This window comes from Chelonia mydas, chromosome 14 (assembly GCF_015237465.2).
Source record: "Chelonia mydas isolate rCheMyd1 chromosome 14, rCheMyd1.pri.v2, whole genome shotgun sequence".
Taxonomy (NCBI): domain Eukaryota; kingdom Metazoa; phylum Chordata; order Testudines; family Cheloniidae; genus Chelonia; species Chelonia mydas.
Window position 1 is genome coordinate 43,491,267 of NC_051254.2, and position 22,240 is coordinate 43,513,506.

At 61.8% G+C, this 22,240-nt stretch overlaps 3 protein-coding genes across 3 annotated transcripts; 1 reads left to right on the forward strand and 2 right to left on the reverse strand.

Moving 5' to 3' along the window:
* Window positions 1-357: 357 nt before the first annotated feature.
* On the reverse strand, window positions 358-6,081 carry LOC114021952 (antigen-presenting glycoprotein CD1d). The gene is made up of 6 exons (XM_037913743.2): window positions 5,747-6,081; window positions 5,237-5,515; window positions 3,589-3,870; window positions 2,963-3,259; window positions 1,810-1,909; window positions 358-1,732 (listed from the first exon to the last, which is right to left on the reverse strand). The coding sequence occupies exons 1-6, from the start codon at window positions 6,075-6,077 to the stop codon at window positions 1,693-1,695; spliced, it is 1,329 nt and encodes a 442-aa protein (XP_037769671.2). The 5' UTR covers window positions 6,078-6,081; the 3' UTR covers window positions 358-1,692.
* Window positions 6,082-12,466: 6,385 nt separating this feature from the next.
* Window positions 12,467-21,384, forward strand: LOC119567483 (zinc finger protein 239-like). The gene is made up of 4 exons (XM_043527628.1): window positions 12,467-12,757; window positions 19,489-19,602; window positions 19,945-21,004; window positions 21,106-21,384. The coding sequence occupies exons 3-4, from the start codon at window positions 20,402-20,404 to the stop codon at window positions 21,382-21,384; spliced, it is 882 nt and encodes a 293-aa protein (XP_043383563.1). The 5' UTR covers window positions 12,467-12,757; window positions 19,489-19,602; window positions 19,945-20,401.
* On the reverse strand, window positions 14,096-15,045 carry LOC102933762 (HLA class II histocompatibility antigen, DQ beta 1 chain). Its single transcript, XM_043527627.1, is given in 5 exon segments — window positions 14,096-14,309; window positions 14,489-14,677; window positions 14,680-14,727; window positions 14,730-14,752; window positions 15,008-15,045. Coding segments are annotated over 5 exon segments (468 nt in total). The 3' UTR covers window positions 14,096-14,139.
* Window positions 21,385-22,240: the final 856 nt, after the last annotated feature.

Sequence of the window (22,240 nt, forward strand, 5' to 3'; positions counted from 1 at the left end):
ACCCAGGCCCTGGCTCCTACAGCCCCCGGTGGGGCCCACTGGGCAGCCCCTCCCTGAAGTGTTTATTGAATGGCAGAGGCCAGCGCCGGCTCCATGCGGCTCCTGGATCCCTGCGATCCCACGGCGCCCTGTCACGGATCCACAGGTCCAGTGGTCTGGGAGGACCCACAGTCCCTGGGAGGGCCCCTTCAGGGCGCCAGACCCACTTAGTGTCTCACTCTCTGACTAGGGCAAGTGACGTGACTTCACCACCTCCTGGAACCAAACCTCGGAGCCGTCAGCACCCTGCTTCACGCTGTGAGCTCCCTGGGTGGGATGTTTTGCTTAGAAGAAGCACACGGGCTCTTTTTCAGGGGAAAAGGCAATACGCCTCGTTTACTGGAGATACAACAATTAGCATATGCATTCAATCACACACACGCTGTCCTGCCAGTTACCAGTGCAGAGTCTGGATCAATCTAGTGGCCAGCTAGGTTGATTATGGGTAGGGAGGAGCCGGGTTCCATCGGTCATGACACGATGCTCCAGGAAAGTCTTGGCAGGACGAACCCAAAGTTTCATGGCAAGGCAGCCTGTTAGATAGCGATCTTCCTTCATTGGGACCAAGGAGTTCTGCACAGTCATGCTGGAATCAGTTGTTGTTTGACGAGTGCTTGTTTTCTTAAATTGTTTTTCTCATCCTTTATCTTGTCCTTTATCCACTTATCTTCTAACACACACATTCCTCATTCACACACAAAACAGGATTGATTTACCCAGAGCATTTGAACAGGAGCATCAAGTTGCAATGCAGGAGAAAACAATCATTCCATTCTTTTACTTCTTTCAAAATGCTAAACCTACAAGGAAGTGGTGACCCGAAAGGTCTGTCACTGCCTTGAAATCAGCTTCAGACACAAGATTCTGGCCGATGCATCTCTACCAATGGCCCATTGGGCCATTCCTTCCTGCTTTCAGAAAGGGTGGCTGGCAGGATATGGTGAAATCCTACATCAATACATTTAATACGTGCTACATTATTCTTCTTTATCCTTCATTCTAAATTATACAAAGTACAACCATAAAATCCTACTACCACAAGGACACTGAGAGAGACTTGTGCACCCAAAGGGAGCGCTGCCCTGCCATCTGGGTGTGCCCAGCAGGGGAACAAAGGGCTGAGGAGGGGCCAGGTTGGGGGGGGTGTGTGTGTGAAGTGTGGGGGGTGGGGGCTGGAAGCTGGGGCTCTCTCCTGAGCTGGGACAAAGGAGGGGTCAAAGGACTGTGGGCTTGGGGCTGACCAGGCTGCAGCTCTGCTCTCTGTGCTAACCAAGGGCTGTCTGCGCTATGGTGCAGCCAACTACCAGGCCCCACAGCTGGCATCGGTCACACCTGGGTCCCTGCAGAGTGAGCCACCTTCCCCTGCCACCTCGTTAACCAGGCAGCTCGTAGGGCTAACGGTGGCACACACAGTAGTTGTCCAAAATATTTCAGAGAATTCCCGTTCTGTGACAGCTCCCAAATGTCCAGCGTGCCCTGAACTTGGCAGAGGAAGGAAAATCCCAACCCCACAGCCCGGGCCCCGATCCCTCAGCACTCCAAACCAGATCAGCCCTCAGGGCCCTCAGCTCTGGAGCTGGGCACGGATCCAGCCCCAAGGTCCATGTCCCCAGGAGAGGGGCCAATCCCCACTCCTGGGCCGGTGCTGCCCACTCAGGCCCTGGACTCCCCTGGTCCAACGTCCTGGTAGCCCCTGGAAGGAGAGAGCAGAGGGGAGGGGTTAGGGGGTGTAACGGTCCCACCCCCACCCCCAAGAGGGAGAGGACTCACCTGCGTCTGCTCCTCCACAGCACCACGGCCACGGCGGCTACGGCCAGAGCCCCCAGGGTGATGCCCACGACCAGGCCGGGGCCCCAGCGCCTGCTGTGCCCTGTAAAACAGGGGGTGCCATGCTGGGAACGGGGACAGGAGTATGGGCCCTGGTCCCTCTGCCTCTTCCGCAGTCCCCCCCAGCCACCCGACCCACTGCCCTCAGCCCCCCTGACCGTGTTCCCTCAGCCTCCCCCTCTGCTGCCCCCACACCTGACCCGCTGGGAATGGACACAGGAATATGGACCCTGTTCCCTCAGCCTCCCCTGCAGTCCCACCTGCTCCCTCCACAGTCCCTCCCCCTCAGCCTCCCTCTGCTCCAGTCCTGCTCCCCTCTGTCCGACCCCCTCCAGACCCCTGACTCTCTCCCCAACCACCCCAAGCCCTCCCCAGCCCTGCCCCTCCTGGCTCCACACAGATCTCTCCGCCCACCCCATTCGTGCTCCCCTCCGCCCTCACCCTGCTCCCTCCATCCCAGTCCTGTCCCGTCCCCCTCAGCTCCTCCATCCTGCTCCCCCTGGTCCATCCCCACAACCCTCACTCACCCCTCTGCCTCCCTCCATCCCAGTCCTGTCCCGTCCCCCTCAGCTCCTCCATCCTGCTCCCCCTGGTCCATCCCCACAACCCTCACTCACCCCTCTGCCTCCCTCCATCCCAGTCCTGTCCCGTCCCCCTCAGCTCCTCCATCCTGCTCCCCCTTGTCCACCCCCACAACCCTCACTCACCCCTCTGCCTCCCTCCATCCCAGTCCTGTCCCGTCCCCCTCAGCTCCTCCATCCTGCTCCCCCTGGTCCATCCCCACAACCCTCACTCACCCCTCTGCCTCCCTCCATCCCAGTCCTGTCCCGTCCCCCTCAGCTCCTCCATCCTGCTCCCCCTGGTCCATCCCCACAACCCTCACTCACCCCTCTGCCTCCCTCCATCCCAGTCCTGTCCCGTCCCCCTCAGCTCCTCCATCCTGCTCCCCCTGGTCCATCCCCACAACCCTCACTCACCCCTCTGCCTCCCTGTGCCCGAATCCCGCTGCCTGGACCCACCCCCGTCCCACTCAGGACGTGCAGGAAAAGCCCCAGAGACCACGACCGCACCCCCAACCCTGGGGACGTGCCCCTACCCCAGGGGATCAGCAGGCTCTGGCCCCCCAGGCTGCTGTGCTCCACCCGGCAGGCGTAGCTGTGCCCGTCGCCCGGCTCCACGGCCAGGGAGCTGTGCAGCTGGTAGGTGAGGTCCGCGTTGGGCAGGATCCCGCTGGAGTTCAGCCGCCCGCTCGGCGCCACCTCCTCCCCGTCCTGCAGCCAGGCCACGCGGATGGGCCGGGGGTAGAAACCGGTGACCCGGCAAACCAGCAGTAACGGCGCGGGGGTCCCGGCTGGGGGAGGCGCTCGGGCAAACACCACGGCGACCGGCCGCTCTGAGACAGGGGGAGAGAGACGGGGCGGGGGAGAGGGACGATTCAGTCTGAGCCTCAGGGGCTCACTCGCCAAGCCCAGCTCCATCCCCCGGGGTCAGGCGTTGGCCCCGCTGTCCTGGCCAGGCCCTGCAGTTACCAGTGGTGAGGGAATCCCCCTTCACTTCCTGTCCTAAACGGCTGTGCAGTGCGGCTATGAAACGGCTACTATGCTCCACCCCAGCTATAGCTGCATTTGTACACCAGGCAAGGGGTCCCTGGATAAACAGCCCCCGTGCCCCACCCCAGAGGTGGCTGCATCTCAGTGAGCAGGGAGTGGCGACCAGCCTCACCTTGCCTCTCCAGAGACTCTTTCCCATACTGGGCAAAGGTATTGAGCCCATAGACACACATTGTTCTCTCAAGAAACGGGAACAGGGTGGACAGGCTCTTATCCTGGTTGACAAGATACTCGACGTAGATCCCCAGCTGGTCCCCCTGCCGAGTGACCCATTTGCCTGTGTCCAGGTCAAAGCTGATGAAGTCCTCGCCGTCCACCGCAGCATCACAGACTCTCCTCAAGGTGCCGTTGGGGTCCAGCTCGCAGCTGAAGAAGACCTGGGTAACGAAGGGGTCTGGAACAGGAAGGGCAGGTGGGATGAGGATGGGCGTCCAGAGGTCACCATGGGGGGGCAGAAATAGACAGATGGGGGGGCAGGGTTATGACATAACATCAAGTGATATGAAGACGTTTGGCCACACGATGGCGGCGGGATGGTGGGGCGGCCCTGGCTGGCGTTCAGGGCACCTTGCAGTTTCTGTTTAAAACTGATTTTTCAAAGTGCTCTAAGGTCCATGTGTACAGACAGATCGGGTTGAGAATCGCTGTGAGACATCAGGGCCTGAGGCATCTGGGGTCCCTTGGTCACGGGGTGGGGGAGATACAGACCCCCGCCCAAATGACCTGCTTTTCAAATCTAGAGCTTTTTTGAAAGTTATTTGTGCTGCTCAGAGGAAAACTGTGGCCCTGAGCCTCGATAAACGTACATCCCTGGGCTCCCCGGAGCTGGGCTCCGCACCGATAGCAAGGACACGTTTGGCTTCCCAACGCAACGTTACCCAAGTGCCCGGGCCTTGGTTCTGCGTGAGGAGCGGTACGCCGGGCGGTGGCGCACCTGTGCCCACAGAGAGGTCACACCTCTGCGAGCGATTGTTTCCTCAGCAGCACCTCAGGGCGACACCCCGAGTCAGACACTCGCTCAGCGGGAGAGGCAGCACCCTCCGAGCCCCGGGAGGAGCCGTCCGCGCCCTGTCACCGAGAGGGTCCTGCGCCTGTGAGCTGTGAGGGCAGGGCCGGCTCTCCCGCTGTCGTGAAACGCACCTAGCTCTGCCCCAGCAAGGTGCAGGGGAGACTTTGTGGTGCTAATTTGGGGGCAGGTGGTTAAGGGGTTCCTGAGAGAAAGTCTCCCCGGGGGACCTTAGTGCTCCAGCACAGACCCTGGGCTGAGCAGCTGAGCAGAGGGAGCTGGGTCTGTCCCATGCCCCGGGGCAGCGCGGGTTGTGGGGGGAGGCACTATCTTAGCTCTGCATTTCCTGCTCGTGGGCTGGGTGTTTCGTGGTTCGCAGAGGTGTCAGTTTTCAACGTTCAGGGAGGACAGGTGGCACCGTGAGCAGCCGACACGCTCCTTCCACAAAGGCCTTTGGTAGGACACGTGGCCACGAGCCGGGACAGGGGCTGGGACACGGGGCCTTTCCCCTCTAGGGTGCGCAGGCTACAATCTGGCCCCAGAGCTGGGGGACTGGCTCAGTGGGGTGGAGAATGGGACACGGGGTGTTTCCCTTCTAGGGAATGTTGGCTTCAGTCAGCCTAAGGGCCAGGGACTGACTGTTTTGCCCTCCATCCACCCTGCCAGGATACACTCAGTCGCTGTGGTGAGTGTGTCAGTTCTCAGCTCTCTGGTGGGTAGTGGGAGGGACGCCCTCAGACCGCTCCATACTCACAGCCCTCTCCTTGATCCTTAACCACTTTGTTCACCAGACGGATGAAGTCTGACAGGTAGCGATGGAGCAGCAGCTCCAGGTCCTGCCACTGCTTCGGTTTCAGGCCCTGCTGGGCCCAGGGCTGCCGGAAGCGGATCTTGCAGGTGCTGCAGTCCATGGAGTGGGTCTCCAGGTCGCCAACCAGGGCCATCCCCTCCATGTCCGCGGAGCTGGCGTTGTGGAAGACATTGATCTGGAGCAGCCGGAGGGTGAGAGACGCTGTGGGGAGAGAAGGGGAGGCTGGGGGGAGGCATCAGGAAAGAAGTGGAGAGCAAAGCGGGTGGGGAGAGAGATTAATGAGTCTCCCGGGCTCCAGGATCTCCCTGCAGACCCCTAACCCGCCTCCCCTATCCTTCACCCACAGCAATGGTCACTAGCCCAGCGTGGAGCTGCCCCACCCTGGTTTTAGTATTACACCATCCACTTCCACCCCAGTAGGAAAAAAGGGCAGGGAGGGGGGTCCCCACTTACCAGCCCGGGCCCCCCATGCCCAGGGGAGGAGCAGCAGAGGGAGCAGCATCCTGGCAGGGGAAGCGGGACCCAGGCTGTGGCAGGTGTCAGGGCAGCGGGACGAGGGGTCCAGAGTCGCCCACATGCTGTAGGTTCCTACCCAGGGCACACCCCTCTCTGCCAACTTCTCTCTTTGTCTGTCTCTGCTCAGCTCCGTCCCCGCAGCTGCCAGCCCCGAGCCAATCAGGGCAGAGGGAGTCGGGGAGCGGAGGCAGCGCGGGAGGGGGATCCCCGACCGCAAGATCAGAACCAGGCCCTGTCCCCGGGTCAGTGCGTGTGACGCCCCCTCCATCTCCTCCAGCCTGGGGTACCACTGCTCCCAGCCCAGCCCCTAGCGCCGCCCTGGGGCAATGGGGCCAGCCCTGTCTGCCCGGGGAGAGCCCCCTGCTGCCCCCCGGCCTGCTCCCTGCAGCCCAGCCCCTAGCGCCGCCCTGGGGCAATGGGGCCAGCCCTGGCTGCCCAGGGACAGTGCCCCACCCCCCGGTAGGGCCAGATTCACACACAGGCAAACTAGGCGGGTAACTAAGGCTCCAATCTGTGGCGGGACCGACAACGGTCAGCGTCCTGCCCCTCCCCGCGCCGAGGGGCGCTGCCCGCCCATCGCTGCAGCCTGGCCCCACGCCCCAACCGTGGCCCCACGGGGGGGGGGGGCGTTCGGAGGGGGATTCCCCCCCCACTCATCCCACGGGGGGGCTGGGGCTGGCTGCCCCAGGGTGAACAAAGGAGATGGGGCGTGGGGGGTCACTCCCTGCCTGCCCCTCCCAATAGTCCCTCCCCTCTCTCAGTAGCTCCGCCCCCTCCCTGGCCTCTTTCCTATTAGCCCCTCCCCCTCTCTGCCCCTTCCTCCAGCTCGCTAGCCACGCCCACTCTGGGGCCCCGCCTCCCCATGCTCCTCCCCACCCCGTCCCTCTCCCGGGCTCCGCCCTTCCCCTCACCCCTTCAGGCAGATCAGCCAATCAGGACGCGCTGCCCTGTGGCCGCATCAGTAGTTGCCAGGAGGAGTCAGCCTGAGCAGCAAAAGGCGGGAAGGAGGAAAAAAGGCGGGAACTGCCCCGGGGGGGGGGAGGTGGCTCAAGGCTCCAAAGGCCCCAGAGAGCAACTGTCACCTGAGGGAGGGGGAGGGGCCAACTGTCACCTGAGGGGGAGGGGCCAACTGTCACCTGAGGGAGGGGGAGGGGCCAACTATCACCTGAGGGGGAGGGGCCAACTGTCACCTGAGGGAGGGGGAGGGGCCAACTATCACCCCTCAGCGCTGGGCGGTGGACAGGCTGGGGTGTTATTGTAGGGTCGCTGGGGAGCGCTGGGCTGTGGACAGGCTGGGGTGTTATTGTAGGGTCGCTGGGGAGCGCTGGGCGGTGGACAGGCTGGGGTGTTATTGTAGGGTCGCTGGGGAGCGCTGGTTGGTGGACAGGCTGGGGTGTTATTGTAGGGTCGCTGGGGAGCGCTGGGCCGTGGACAGGCTGGGGTGTTATTGTAGGGTCGCTGGGGAGCGCTGGGCCGTGGACAGGCTGGGGTGTTATTGTAGGGTCGCTGGGGAGCGCTGGGCCGTGGACAGGCTGGGGTGTTATTGTAGGGTCGCTGGGGAGCGCTGGGCGGTGGACAGGCTGGGGTGTTATTGTAGGGTCGCTGGGGAGCGCTGGGCGGTGGACAGGCTGGGGTGTTATTGTAGGGTCGCTGGGGAGCGCTGGGCGGTGGACAGGCTGGGGTGTTATTGTAGGGTCGCTGGGGAGCGCTGGGCGGTGGACAGGCTGGGGTGTTATTGTAGGGTCGCTGGGGAGCGCTGGGCGGTGGACAGGCTGGGGTGTTATTGTAGGGTCGCTGGGGAGCGCTGCGCTGTGGACAGGCTGGGGTGTTATCGTAGGGTCTCTGGGGAGCGCTGGGCGGTGGACAGGCTGGGGTGTTATTGTAGGGTCGCTGGGGAGCGCTGGGCGGTGGACAGGCTGGGGTGTTATTGTAGGGTCGCTGGGGAGCGCTGGGCGGTGGACAGGCTGGGGTGTTATTGTAGGGTCGCTGGGGAGCGCTGGGCGGTGGACAGGCTGGGGTGTTATTGTAGGGTCGCTGGGGAGCGCTGGGCGGTGGACAGGCTGGGGTGTTATTGTAGGGTCGCTGGGGAGCGCTGCGCTGTGGACAGGCTGGGGTGTTATCGTAGGGTCGCTGGGGAGCGCTGGGCTGTGGACAGGCTGGGGTGTTATTGTAGGGTCGCTGGGGAGCGCTGGGCTGTGGAGAGGCTGGGGTGTTATCGTAGGGTCTCTGGGGAGCGCTGGGCGGTGGACAGGCTGGGGTGTTATCGTAGGGTCGCTGGGGAGCGCTGGGCGGTGGACAGGCTGGGGTGTTATTGTAGGGTCGCTGGGGAGCGCTGGGCGGTGGACAGGCTGGGATGTTATTGTAGGGTCGCTGGGGAGCGCTGGGCCGTGGACAGGCTGGGGTGTTATTGTAGGGTCGCTGGGGAGCGCTGGGCTGTGGACAGGCTGGGGTGTTATTGTAGGGTCGCTGGGGAGCGCTGGGCGGTGGACAGGCTGGGGTGTTATTGTAGGGTCGCTGGGGAGCGCTGGGCCGTGGAGAGGCTGGGGTGTTATTGTAGGGTCGCTGGGGAGTGCTGGGCTGTGGACAGGCTGGGATGTTATTGTAGGGTCGCTGGGGAGCGCTGGGCGGTGGACAGGCTGGGGTGTTATTGTAGGGTCGCTGGGGAGCGCTGGGCTGTGGACAGGCTGGGGTGTTATTGTAGGGTCGCTGGGGAGCGCTGGGTGGTGGACAGGCTGGGGTGTTATCGTAGGGTCGCTGGGGAGCGCTGGGTGGTGGACAGGCTGGGGTGTTATTGTAGGGTCGCTGGGGAGTGCTGGGCTGGGGACAGGCTGGGGTGTTATTGTAGGATCACTGGGGAGCTCTGGGCGGTGGACAGGCTGGGGTGTTATTGTAGGGTCTCTGGGGAGCGCTGGGCTGGGGACAGGCTGGGATGTTATTGTAGGGTCGCTGGGGAGCGCTGGGTGGTGGACAGGCTGGGGTGTTATCGTAGGGTCGCTGGGGAGTGCTGGGCTGTGGACAGGCTGGGGTGTTATTGTAGGGTCACTGGGGAGCTCTGGGCGGTGGACAGGCTGGGGTGTTATTGTAGGGTCGCTGGGGAGCGCTGGGCGGTGGACAGGCTGGGGTGTTATTGTAGGGTCGCTGGGGAGCTCTGGGCTGTGGACAGGCTGGGGTGTTATTGTAGGGTCGCTGGGGAGCGCTGGGCTGTGGACAGGCTGGGGTGTTATTGTAGGGTCGCTGGGGAGCTCTGGGCTGTGGACAGGCTGGGGTGTTATTGTAGGGTCGCTGGGGAGCGCTGGGCGGTGGCCAGTTGATTCTGGGTGCAAATTGCCACCTGGTGTTTGGGACCCTATGTGGGGTGCGGCTGTTCTGGGGGTGGGGGGACCTCGCTGTGCAGGGGGAGCCCCCGGCTTGGTTTTCCCCACTTGGCCCTGGAGCAGACGCTGCTTTTCCAGAGTGAATCTCCCCCAATTCATCCTCTGGGTTCCGGCTCTCGTCCCAACCCCATTGTTAGGGTCAGGGCAGGTCTGGGTTTTGGGCCCTGCCCCCCTCAGGGTCCCCTATTTCCACCAGCCCAGAGTAAGTGAGCAGACGATTGACACACGCAGCAGGGGGTGCAATCCCCTGGGGTGACCCCCCCTTCATGACACCCCCACTGAGCTGTGTGAAAGAGGGAAGAAGGCCCGGCAGTCGCAGCTGCAGACAGACCCCGCACGTCCTGCCGGAGGAGGCCACGGGCCGTCCCTGTATCTCCGCTGTGGAGCAGGGGCAGCGGGTCCCTGCACGGCGAGACCGCAGGAGAGACTGGGGAGCGGCCCCCCAGGCCCCGGTGAGCGCAGCGAGGTGAGTGCCACGGGTTCACACCGTTTTGCGGTGGTTGTTCTACCCTGTGTGCTCTGCAGCGCTGCTGCTGGGGTTTGTCTGCTTCTGCAGCAGGGGGCTTTGTTATTTTGTCTTGTGTGTCTGAGGGTCGACATTTGAGCTCTGGGGCAGCACAGAAATGACCTTCCTGGGACACACCAGCGTGTTCGGTCCCTGGGCCATTACGAGTGACGATAAGACGACACAGGCTGGTTTATTTCAGCGAGGTCACTTGTTAGCACCAGGGCTGTGTCCATTCTGTCTTCTCACCATTTCCTCATGTGGTTTCAGGTTTGCGCTGACAGTTAACCCACCAGCCAAGCAGGCAAACACCATTAGCCCCTGTTCCAGAGAGAAGGAAACGGGGAGGTGATGTGACCTGTCCGAGGTCACAGTGAGGCTGCAGCAGAGCTGGACAGAACCCAGGTGTTCTGATGTAGCTAAACACCGTCTCGGCCAGCCCCTGCAGTGGAGGCTCTGACGGCTTTTCATCGCATGCCCCTGCTGTACAAAGGGAACCCTTCTGCCAGGTGGAGTCGGCAGCAACCAGACCAGGTTCCACATCTAGGGGTTCCTCTTAATACAGCACAGAACCAGCTCGAGCTCTCACCCAGACATCTGAGAAAATTAACCACCCCCACCCCCACTGCACCTGTAAGAGGCAACGCTTCCCCTCCCGCAAGCCCTGACGTGTATCTAGCAAAGAAAACTTGTGATACACAGGGGAAAGGAACCCGGCACTGATTTGGTAAAACACCACAACCACTAGTCATAGGCATGTGCCCATGAGCAAAACGCCCACCTCCGAGTAAGTTGGGCAGTGCCCTTTGCCTGAGTTCCTCATTTGCGCTGGGAAAGTCCAACAACAAATACTCCTTTCACACGCCACTCTCCCTCCCTCCGCTGTACCCCCCTCACAGCTGCTGTCCTTGGCCAGAGAGACTCAGAGTCCGGAGGGTCTGGGCAGGTCTGGGTTTTGGGCATTGCATTGCATTTGGGCATTGCATTTGGGCATTGCATTAATTGCATTCACGTGCGTTCATCTCCCACCCCCGTTGAGTGATGCCCCAGCTGCTGCTGCCGCGGCAGGGCAATAGAGCCGCGAAGGCCACCTTTCACGCTGCACCCCGCCGTGCTCTTGTTTGCCCTGCCCTGCGCCACCGCGTTTTCTCCTGCCACCGCCCTGCCTCTCTATTGCAGCCTCTGTGATGCCACATCTCGAGGTCACCCCACTTAACCCAGCGCTCAGTGGGGGGGAACCTCACTGCTGGTGCGGGCTGAGCAGTCGCTGTCTCACAGCAGGTCTGGGCCTCAGCGCTTACACCTGGGTGTCAGTGATTTGAGCTCCAGTGACCACTGAACAAAACAGCAGACTCTCGACTGACTCTAATCGGCTCTGCCTTTCCATCAGAGCGAGCAGTGGGGTCTAATGGTGCGTAGATTCCTTAGGCTGTGTCCACACTAGATCCCTTACAGCAGGCGACGGTGCTCCAAGCCGATGGGAGAGAGCTCTCCCCTTGGCTTAATAAATCCTGCCTCAGCGAGAGGCGGTAAGTCTGTCGGCCCCGCCTCGACATCAGCACTTAGATGGGTTATAACTACGTCGCTCGGGAGCGTGCAGGGGCGAGAGGAAGGGGATACGGGCCGGCACGGCGGGCCGGTGAAAGGTAGCCACCAGGACCGGCCCGTACCGCTGACTTTAAAGCGCTGCTTAAAGCCCTGCCCCAGCAGCGCATTAACGTCGCTGCCCCTTTTGCGCCCCCGCCGGGTCCCTACCAGCAGGGCTGCCAATGGGGGGGCCCAAAAGGGGCAGCGACGACCCGGCCGGGGGGGGCGCAAAAAGGGCAGAGATGTTAAAAAGCTGCCGTGGCAGCACTTTAATATCGCTGCCCCTTCCCCCCCCCCCGGCTGCTGACGGTGGGGGGCCAAAAGAAATAGCTGCCCCGGAGCCACGATTTAAAAGGGCCCCGGGCTCCGGCCGCCTCTGCCGCTACTGCGGCTGCGCCGGCCGGACCCCGGGGCCCTTTAAATCGCTGCGGGAGCCACGGGCGGCGCAGGTCAGGGAGCAGAGACTGACTGGCTGCGGGATGCTGACCCCCAGCCCCACCCCTTCCACCCGAGGCCTCGCCCCTTTCGAGCGGAGGAGGGCAGAGCGGCCCCATACCGGTAAAATCTGCATTTTACTTCCACCCCTGGGAGTGTGGATTATTCCCAAGTCATTTCTAGTGTAGAGATGGTCTTAGGCAGAATCCCCCCCCACTGGATAGAAACGCCTCTCCCACCCTCTTTCCCTTCCACAGGGATTTGGCCCCCCCAGCGCCTGCTTAGCGAGTGCAGTGCCAGGAGCGTAACCCCTCAAGAAAGGTCTGCGAAGCACAGATCTGCTGCCCTTTACTTATACCATACGGATAACAACTTTGCAGGACCCCTGCATTCAAATTTAATTGTTTTTATTAAAGCTAATGCTAAAATGATCTCATACACAGGTTAAGGAAAGAGTGTGTGTACATCTGGGTGTCGTGCTTAAATTATTCAAATGTACAAAGTTTAGTTTAAAAGTCATAAGACACATACAGTACATAAACTGCAATATCCCAAATTAAGGTTAATACATTTAAACATTAGCATCCAACTATTTGGGTACATCACTCCTAAAAAGAGTGGCTTGTGGAAAGCAAATATAACAGTGAGTGTAGATTGTCCCTCAGTAATTGAGAATTTAGGATAGGTTGTCTCTCTGGGAAGTACTTTAGTTACTTTTTGACACCAGCCAGAACAGAGTAGGTGTCTTTATGCAAATACGGTCTGGTCCTGAAGTCCAGATGTCAGGGGAGAGCTCATTCAGCCCCGGCTTACACAACCTGTGTGGAAGCAAAATGTGACTATAGGCAGGACTCGGTCTGGATTGTTTTATTCCACAGACCGGGGTATCAGTACGTGGGTGGTTGATGTTGGCAGTGACTTTCGCGACCAGCCCTTCACCTGAGAGAGGGAGCAAGAGAAGCTGATGGGGGAGAGCTAGAAACAAGGACCCCCTAAACTGGAGTAAAGAAGTGGCTTCCTCATGTCTGTGCTCCTGTTTTGTCTAAGGTATGTGTGTTGTACCCAGCACTGCTCCTCTGAACCTGCTGGTAACTAGGGCCTGTTCTGGGGAGTCCCCAGCCCCCAAGGCTGCTGGTCTGCATTTTGACCTGCAAGTTATTACATGTTTTTTCACGTATTTAGCAAAAAGAGAAACAGCTTGGAGGGTGTGACGATGTGAGGCAGCAGGGAGGGGGGAGTGTTGACCTGGGAATGTGCCCTGGGGAGGGGAGACCTGAGAGCCTGTCACCTGAGCCAGGAGGGGGAGGGGGAGGTAACACCTCTGCCCAGGAATGTGGACGGAGGCTGCAGCAGGGAACCTGCTGGGTGGGTTTAGTTTCAGTTTGGGGCTGGGTGGAGGAACACAGGGAACCCCAGGGCTGGGGTCTGAGCTCCCTGCTCCCCCAGAAGGACTTGACTGAGGGGTCCTGGGGGTCCCCACAAGCTCTGTTTTGGACTGTGTTCCTGTTGTCCAATAAACCTTCTGTTTTACTGGCTGGCTGAGAGTCTCAGTGAATCCCAGGAAGAGGGGTGCAGGGCCTGGACTCCCCCACACTCCGTGACAGAGGGTAGCACAAGTAAGTCAAAATTCAGGGTCAGGAGTTCATTCATTTCTGGTGTGTTTCTCAAATGACATGCATCCCACGAAAGCTTATGCTCCAATACGTCTGTTAGTCTATAAGGTGCCACAGGACTCTTTGCCGCTTTTACAGATCCAGACTAACACGGCTGCCCCTCTGATACTTTCTCAAGTGAGTCTGGTCTCCATATTTTTAAAAGGGGAAGTGGATTTGTTTCACCACTGGAGAGGAACTGACTGATTTGCAGGCACTTCAAACTGTGTCTGCAACTCCCTGATGTTCCAGGAGTGTGTGGGACTAGAGGCCAGTGGCAGGAGGAGGCCCATCACTTTAAAACAGGGGTGGCCAACCTGTGGCTCCAGGACTAGAGAGGAGAGGTGGAGGGGAGGCCAGGAGGGCACAACTGTAGCTCAGAATCTGAAGGGTCTGACTCAGGTTTATGGGAAGCCAGGGGCTGGGATTAGCCCTGCACATCCCGGACGTGGGCTGAGAGATGGGAAGGAAGTTCCTTGGTCACTAGAACACTTTATTTGTGCCAGAAGGGGAAGCTAAAGTAAATTGTGGTGAATCAAACTTCTAGTAAAAAGAAAAGGAGGACTTGTGGCACCTTAGAGACTAACAAATTTATTAGAGCATAAGCTTTCGTGGGCTACAGCTCACTGCATCCAGCTCATGAAAGCTTATGCTCTAATAAATTTGTTAGCCTCTAAGGTGCCACAAGTCCTCCTGTTCTTTTTACGGATACAGACTAACACGGCTGCTGCTCTGAAACCTGTCAAAATTCTAGTGAAACCCTCCAGTGCCATTGCATCATGGCCCCACTGGGGACTCATTTCCTGGGCCGCTGGCCCCATCCCGGAGCCATTCACCTTTCTTAGCCTTCAGGAAGGTGAGGAGTCCCGGCGCCAGGAAGATCAGCCCCAGCACGAAGGCCCTGACCCCCATCAGCCTCTCGCTCCTGGGGGAGTCAGGCTGCGCCGCTGTGAAAACAAGAGCACAGGTGGTTTGGGCTGAGCCCAGCCTCTCTTTGCCTTTGCAATAATCTCCCTGCTCTCTGCCCCAGGGGTGGGGCGGGGCTCTGACCCGGGCCCATCGCCTGAGGGCTTCACAGAGCAAGGGCTGCACGCTCAGTGGCTGCCCCACACCCAGAGGCTCTTACCCCAGTGCACCCTGAGGGGGCCCCGCAGGCTGATGTGCTCCACCTGGCAGGTGTAGACGTCCCCGTGCCGGGGGCTCATCTCCAGCATCACCAGGATGTGGAAGGTCCAGTCTCTGTTCTGGAGCAGCTCCGTGGACACCACCCCGGCCGTCTGCTCCTGCCCGTTCTTCAACCACTTAATCTCGAGCAAATCACCGAGCAAACCAGCAGGTCAGGATGGGGCTGGAACCCCAATCTCAGGGGGAAACTTTCACCTTGGGTGAACTGGAAGGGACAGGAGAGAGAAAGAGCTGGGAAACGGGTGAGAGATGGCAGTAGGACTCAGAGAACAGGTTCCAGCTCCAATTTTTACAGCCTTCCTTGGAAGAGGATGTCCCAGTGTGGGGATCTCTGCCCGGCAGCGCTTTGCTCACCTGGCGGCTCCGTGCAATGAGCCAGGTGGGTTCTCAGCCCCGTCACAAGCCGAGCCCCAGCCAGCCCCCAGGGCTGCTCCAAAGGGACGGGCCCGGGGAGACTCACCCAGACCGCGAACTTCTCTGCCCATCTCCGCACCCCATCACCCCGGGGGGCACTGCCCGTCACCCCGGGGGGCACCCCCAGCCAAAGGGCCAGGCAGCATGGGGAGCATCACCAGGGAGAGCTGGGCTCGGCTGCCCCCTTCCCCGAGTGCCGTGGGGAGGGGAGGGGACACAGGGTCCCAGCACCCGCAGCTGGCCCGGGGTCAGGCCCAGACAGGGCAGGACGTGAAGGGAAGCAGGGGAGACGCCAGGCGGGTTAGGTTAATTTAACCCCCTTGGTGCTGTCTCCGCCTGAGCCACGCGGGCCCTCGAGAGCCGCCTTGCAGGCGCGGGGCACAGACCCTGGGCAGAGGGAGGCCTGGGCGGATGGTGCGAGGGCGCCACCCAGTGGACAGTACCGTCCCTGAATTCTGGCTCCTGCCCTAGACGCAGAAGGGGCTTCTCCCCTCTCGGACTCCTAGACCCCCAGGCCGGAAGGGACCATTGTGACCATCTAGTCTGACCCCCTGTATGGAACTGGGGCAGGCCCGGCTGGGCTGGGGGCTGATGGAGGCTGGAAGCCCGAAATCTGCCCCCCCCCCCGCCCCCGGGCACCAGCAGAGCTCCGGCAGCACCGGGGGGGGAGGAATTAACCGCTGGGCCAAAGGGGCCTGTGCACAATCGGGGGTCCCAAAACAGGGTGCCCTGGGCCCCGACCCAGCTCCCTGCAGGAGCTGTGTCCCCTTTTCCCCGGAGTCCCTGTGCCGTCTCCCCAGGCGCCATCCATGCGATGGCCCTTTTTCCTGAAACCCGGCCCCTGCTCTCTGGTCTCGGCATTATGGCTGGTAACAAGGGGGAGGGGGTGTTGCCCCTCCCACTTTTAAAAGTGGGGGGGCCCACTCCTGCCATGGCACCAGCTAGCACAGCAGCAGCCCCACACTGCCCAGCTCTGCCAACCTGGCCTGGTGCGGGGACTTGAGGGGAGAGGCAGGGCAGGCACCTCCCAGAGTAGGGGGACAGGGCAGGGCCTGAGAGAGGGGTGGGTCCTTATGGCGAGGGGGGGAGCACCCCCCAATTTTCTGGCCTGAGGGTGAGCGACTGGGGAAGGGGCAGGCTCTTGGGCGAAAGAAGCAGCAGGAGGGTGGGGACTTGGTGGACGGGGTGGTGTGGGGCGGGGACTCGGGAGAAGGGGCGGTGCAGGGGGGCAGGCATCTGCCCTCCGCAGGGGCTGCTCCCCCTGAAGAGCACCATCCTCAGACACCTCCCGGCACCCCCTTCGTCACATGCCCCTTCCCCCGAGGCCCCACCCTCTCCCTGCCCCTTCTCCTAAATCCCTGCCCCGACACCACCCCCTCCCCTGAGGCCCCTCCCCTGAGGCCCTGCCCCCTTCCCCAAGGCCCCACCCTCGCGCTGCTTCTTCTGCCCAAGATCCTGACCCACCCCAGCCTCTCTGCCCCTCCCCCCATCACTCACCCTTAGGGCCAGAAAATTGGGGGGTGCTGCCCCCTGCCATAAGGGAGCACCCCCTCCCCGCCCCGTGGCCCTGGCTTCAATCCTCCTCTGGGAAGTGCAGAGCCTGCCTCCTCCTCTGCCCCCCAGACACCGCACCGAGGCCAGGTTGGAGGCTGGAGGAAGCCGGAGCCGGGCAGTGTGGGGTGGCTGCCGGGCTTGCTGGTGCCATGGTAGCATGCCCATCACTTTCAATCGGGGGTGGCCAACCTGTGGCCCCAGAGCCGCATGGCTCCTTGCATAGGCACCGGCTCCAGGGCTGGAGCTACAGACGCTAACTTCCAGTGTGCTGGGGGTGCTCACTGCCCAACCCCCGGGTCTGCCCCCGCTGCACCCCTTCCCCCGAGCCTGCCGCCCCAAGCCAGAGCCTCTGCGCACCGCATCACGGGGAGCGGCTGGGGGGCTGTTTGGCAATATACGCCGGTAGCAGCTCACCTCACCGGATCGCTCCGGTTCCCGTGCGTCTGGCCGCACCCCTTGTTTCCTGTTCTCTGGGTATATAAATCTCCCCCCTGTATTGTCCACTGCAGGCACCCGATGATGTGAGAAGCAGATGCTCAGATAAATGGGTTCGTCTCTAAGGTGCCATGAGTCCTCCTGTTCTTTTTGCGGATACAGACTCACAGGGCTGCTGCTCTGAAACCACTGGTAAATTCTGGCTCCTTCTCAGGCTGGCCACCCCGGCTTCAAAAAGAGGGGCACCCCCCTCACTTGTCATAAGGAGATAAATGGGGGAGGTGGAGAAGAACAAGGAAGGGGTGGTTTCAGAGCAGCAGCGGTTTCAGATTGAAAAATCGGGATGGGGTGGGGGGTAATAGGAGCCCATATAAAAAAAATCCCCAAATATTGGGACTGTCCCTATAAAATCGGGACATCTGGTCACCCTACGTCCCCTGTACAGCCCCCGCCCCGTGCCCGGGTGTGACAGATATCGCCCCCTCCCCCTCTGGCAGTGTCTGTGGGGCCCCTTGACGTGCGGGATGGTCTGTGTGTGAGCGTGTTCTGCTCCGGGGGTCCCCACAGCTCCCCCGGGAACAAACCACCGAGCAGGGCCCAGGCGAGTCGCTGAGCCTGTGACCAGCCGGGCACCTGCCCTGACCCCCGAGGCCGCACTCAGCTTGCGGCACGGTGCTCCTCGCAGCCGGGCAGCTCACCGGCTATCGCTGGGGTCCAACGCAGCGGGGACAATTCACCCCGTGTTCCTCCAGGGCCCGGGCCCCGCGGACGCCCCCAGAGGGAAAGCACCGGCCAGACGGCACGACAACGACCCCAGGGGCTGCCCATCCCTGAATGCAGCGCGCATCGGTCAGGGCAGGCGAGATGTCACCGGGGCTCTCAGCGCCTGGTGTGGGGGGTTGTAGGGCAGCAGCATCTAGGGGCCCTGGGGATAGACCGATGGCACGGGGCGCTGCACGGACACAGAGCCCGCAGACGGTCCCTGCCCCTGTGACCCCTGTGTGTGTGCGAGCGTGTGTGGGTGTGACGATCCCCATCTCCTGGCACAATAGGCTAGAATAGCATTTGCTGGGTGCTGCCTGCCAGGAGCCGGGACTGGCCGACCGGGGAGGGATCCCTCGAGAACTGCCCTGTTCTGTTCATTCCCTGCGGGGGCCTGGCACCGGCCAGTGTCGGCAGACGGGACACGGGGCCGGATGGACCCTTGGTCTGACCCAGTCTGGCCGCTCCTAGGATCGTTGGTATTTTTCGGCCCTGGATAGAACCGTTGTGATCCACCCCAGGCAGCGTGGGGCCCTGGGCCCCCAGTGCGGGCTGGGTACCTGTACCCGGCCCTGGAAGGGACGAGAGTTTTATTGGTGAATGTCAGGAAATGTTCACACACCCCCCACCCATGTTACCGTCGATAATAATGAAAACGTTTGCCGGGCAAGGTAAGAAACGAGGTAACCGAGCCCGTGTCCGCGCTCGATTTGGGGCTGTTCTCTTGTGGGGTCTGGCACGCCGTGTCCACACGCTGTGTTCGGACAGCTGCCAAGCTTTAACGTTCGCAGTCTCCCCCATCGCTGCCAGGCAATAACCGTCCGACCCCCGCATCTCCCACAAGGGCGATGTGTAAAGTGATAAAACCGAACAAACAAAAAGGCTTAAAACCCCCCCTGGCTCTGTATTTCACCGAAGGCGAATGGGCTCTGCTGGGCCCGGGTCAGAGAGCTCTCTACTGGGGCGTCATGCGGGAGAACTACGAGACGGTGGCCTTGCTGGGTAAGTACTCCTGCCCCCTCGGGTACCAGCGGTTTGGGGGTGTCCAACGTGCCCCCTGTCATCTCCTGCCCAGGATCCTTCCCAGGCCCCCTCGCTTCCTCAAAGCTTGTGGGAGTTTGTCCCCACCTCCCCCAAACCCTCCCAGGGGTAAGTGATTCAGAAACACAGAGGAGATGCTAATCCACCCCCACCCCAAGAGCTTTCGGGGGGCAGAAGTGTTGTGCTCAGTAGTTTCAGAGTAAAAAGAAAAGGAGTACTTGTGGCACCTTAGAGACTAACCAATTTATTTGAGCCTAAGCTTTCGTGAGCTACAGCTCGCTTCATCGGATGCATACTGTGGAAAGTGTAGAAGATCTTTTTATACACACAAAGCATGAAAAAATACCTCCCCCCACCCCACTCTCCTGCTGCTAATAGCTTATCTAAAGTGATCACTCTCCTTACAATGTGTATGATAATCAAGTTGGGCCATTTCATGTTAGTCTGTATCCGCAAAAAGAACAGGAGGACTCGTGGCACCTTAGAGACTAACCAATTTATTTGAGCCTAAGCTTTCGTGACCTACAGCTCACGTCATCGGATGACGAAAGCTTATGCTCAGATAAATTGGTTAGTCTCTAAGGTGCCACAAGTCCTCCTGTTCTTTGTTCATTAGTTTGTGTACACACACACACGCACGCACGCACGCACGCAGGTGACACTCAGGGATTGGTCTTGGTCCCTGACGCTGCCCCGATCCCTCATTCCCCCTGATTCCCTCTTTCTCTCGAGCAGGGTTCCCGATTTTCACACCCGCGGTGATCTCCCGGCTGGAGCGAGGGGAGGAGGCCTGGGTCCTGGAGCTGCCAACCTCTGAGGAACACACGATCCCCAGGGCCGCCCTAAGAGGTGAGGAATCAGTGAAACCAATTCCCAGAAAACCCGGGAGGGAGGGAAACAGCTTCCCACAGAGGCCTCGCGGGCTCCCTCGGACCTGGCTCCGCTCCCTGCAGTCGGGATTGTGCCCAGCGGACAGCAGACGTCACACCAGGCTCCTAGCAGCCACTCCCTTCCCCTGAGTGTTTGGACGGGCCCTGGAGGCCGGGTGGGTCCCTCCTGCTGCTCTGGAGAAGGGGGGTGAGGACTCCCGAACCTTCAGTCTCCTCAGTGGTTATTTTGGTTTGTTGCCCCATGTCCTGGTCCCCGGCACAGGGCCTGAGCCGGGTCTGGATTCTCTCTCTATCCCCGCAGGTGACGGGCCGGCGAGTGGGAACGTGGAGGAGAAGGCCCAGCAGGCAGGGCTGGAGCGAGTGGAGCCCCGCGGGGCGGTTTCGGGCAGATCCCCCGGGAACGGTTCCCAGAGTCCTGCCCTGGGAAAGGCCTGGGAGAGTCAGAGCCGGCCAGAGCAGGGAAACCCCCCGGAGGAGAGACGGGGCAAATCTACTGAGCTGGGGGGAGATGCCACGGCCCCCCGTGAACCAGAAATCCAGCCAGGAGCCCCCGCGGGAGAGAAAGAAACCACGTGCGCCGAGTGTGGGAAGAGCTTCAGCGCCCGCTTGGCCCTGACCATCTACCGGCGAAGACACACGGGGGAGCGCCCCTACCCCTGCCCCGAGTGCAGCCGAGGCTTTGTGGTGAGCTCGGCGCTCGTCACGCGCCGCAGGGCGCCCACGGGCGAGCGGCCCCACCGGTGCCCCGTGTGCCGGAAATGCTTCAAGCAGCGGTCGGACGTGGTGACGCACCAGCGGGCCCGCACGCGGGACCGGCCCTACGCCTGCCCCAACTGCCCAAGCGCTTCCGCAACGGCTCAGCCCTGGCCACCCACCGGCGGCTCCACACCGGGGAGCGGCCCTACACCTGCCGCGTCTGCGGGAAGGGCTTCCTGGAGAGCTCGGCCGTGGCCACCCACCAGGGCACCCACACCGGCGAGCGTCCCCACCGCTGCCCCGACTGCGGGAAGGGCTTCGTGCAGAGGTCGGCCCTGGTGTCGCACCAGGGCACCCACCTGGAGGACAAGCTGCACAAGTGTCCAGCCTGCGGGAAGGGCTTCAGCGCCAGGCCGGCCCTCGTTGCCCACCAGCGGGCCCACGCGGGGGAGAGCACGGAGCCGGCGACGCCCCGGGGGCCCCATCGGCCCTACCAGTGTCCCGAGTGCGAGAAGAGCTTCACCCGCAGCTCCCACCTGGTGGCCCACCGCCGGCTGCACGCGGGCGAGCGCCCCTTCTGGTGCCCGCGCTGCCTGAAGGAGTTCAGCGAGAGCTCCAGCCTGGCACGGCACCCGTGCGTCCACACGGGCGAGCGGCCCTACCCCGCCCCGACTGCAGGAAGAGCGTCAGCCGCAGCTCCCACATCGCCACCCACCGCCGGCTGCACGCGGGCGAGCGCCCCTTCTGGTGCCCGCGCTGCCTGAAGGAGTTCAGCGAGAGCTCCAGCCTGGCACGGCACCCGTGCGTCCACACGGGCGAGCGGCCCTACCCCTGCCCCGACTGCGGGAAGAGCGTCAGCCGCAGCTCCCACATCGCCACCCATCGCTGGGTGCACACGGGCGAGCGGCCCTACCCCTGCCCGGTCTGCGGAGCCAGCTTCAGCTGCAGCTCGACCCTCACCAAGCACCAGCGGACCCATGCCCAGCAGGCCAGGCCCGCGGCCAGCCTGGCAACGGCTGTCCCGCCCGCCCAGGACACCCAGTGACAATCGGCTCTCGAGCGTCTGGCTGCAGGGTCAGGAGCTTGCAGCTACCACCCCCTTGCTGAGCGGGGCCCCTCTGGCTCCGCAAACCCCCGGGAGAGGTGGGGCAGCCCCAATCGACGACTCCTCAATGATGGGGAGAAAACAACCCATCTGGGTAGCTCCCGCTCCTGCCTCCAGCCACGGAGACAGGGAGAAGGGAGCCCGGGCCAGGCCCGGCTCTTACACACGAGACATTTCCCCACCTCCCTCCCAGCTGCACGTGGCTCCCCAGCGTGGCACCCGAGAAGGGCCACCCCGGGTCTTGGAACGAAGTCCCCTCCAGGCGGTCGGTGCGGGCGGCTCTCGGCTGTTTGGCTGACTCGGGCGGCTCTCTCGGACACTCTGGTTCTTGCTGTTCTGTAAACGCCAAGGCGATTAATACATGGCCGACATTTCACAGAACTCTCCAGGCTGCACTTTCCCCAAGGACCAGCCGATCAATGGCTGTAAGAGCATCACGGAGCGGGCGACCGGGTAACGAAAGTGACCGGGAGCAAAGAGCGTTTGGTGGAGTCAGCCGCGGCAGGAAACATGATGGAGGCGTCAGTCCCCGTCTCCGTCGGGGTGAAGTTTCTGAGCCTTTCCCCAGCTGGGGGAGGCTCGTTCGCAGAGGGGAAGTGAGTGTGTCAAACGACTGACTGACCAATCAGCAGGAGGCGCTGTGGGAAGCCGGGTCAGGGGGATCACAGGACAACGGGACGGTGCGTTCCCCAGATCTGGAGCCGCTCTGGGATTTCGCTCTGGATGGTGTGGACGGTGCCTCTCCCCTCCCTGCACTGGGGTGTGTCAGGACCCAGCATAGAGCGATCTGGGGGGT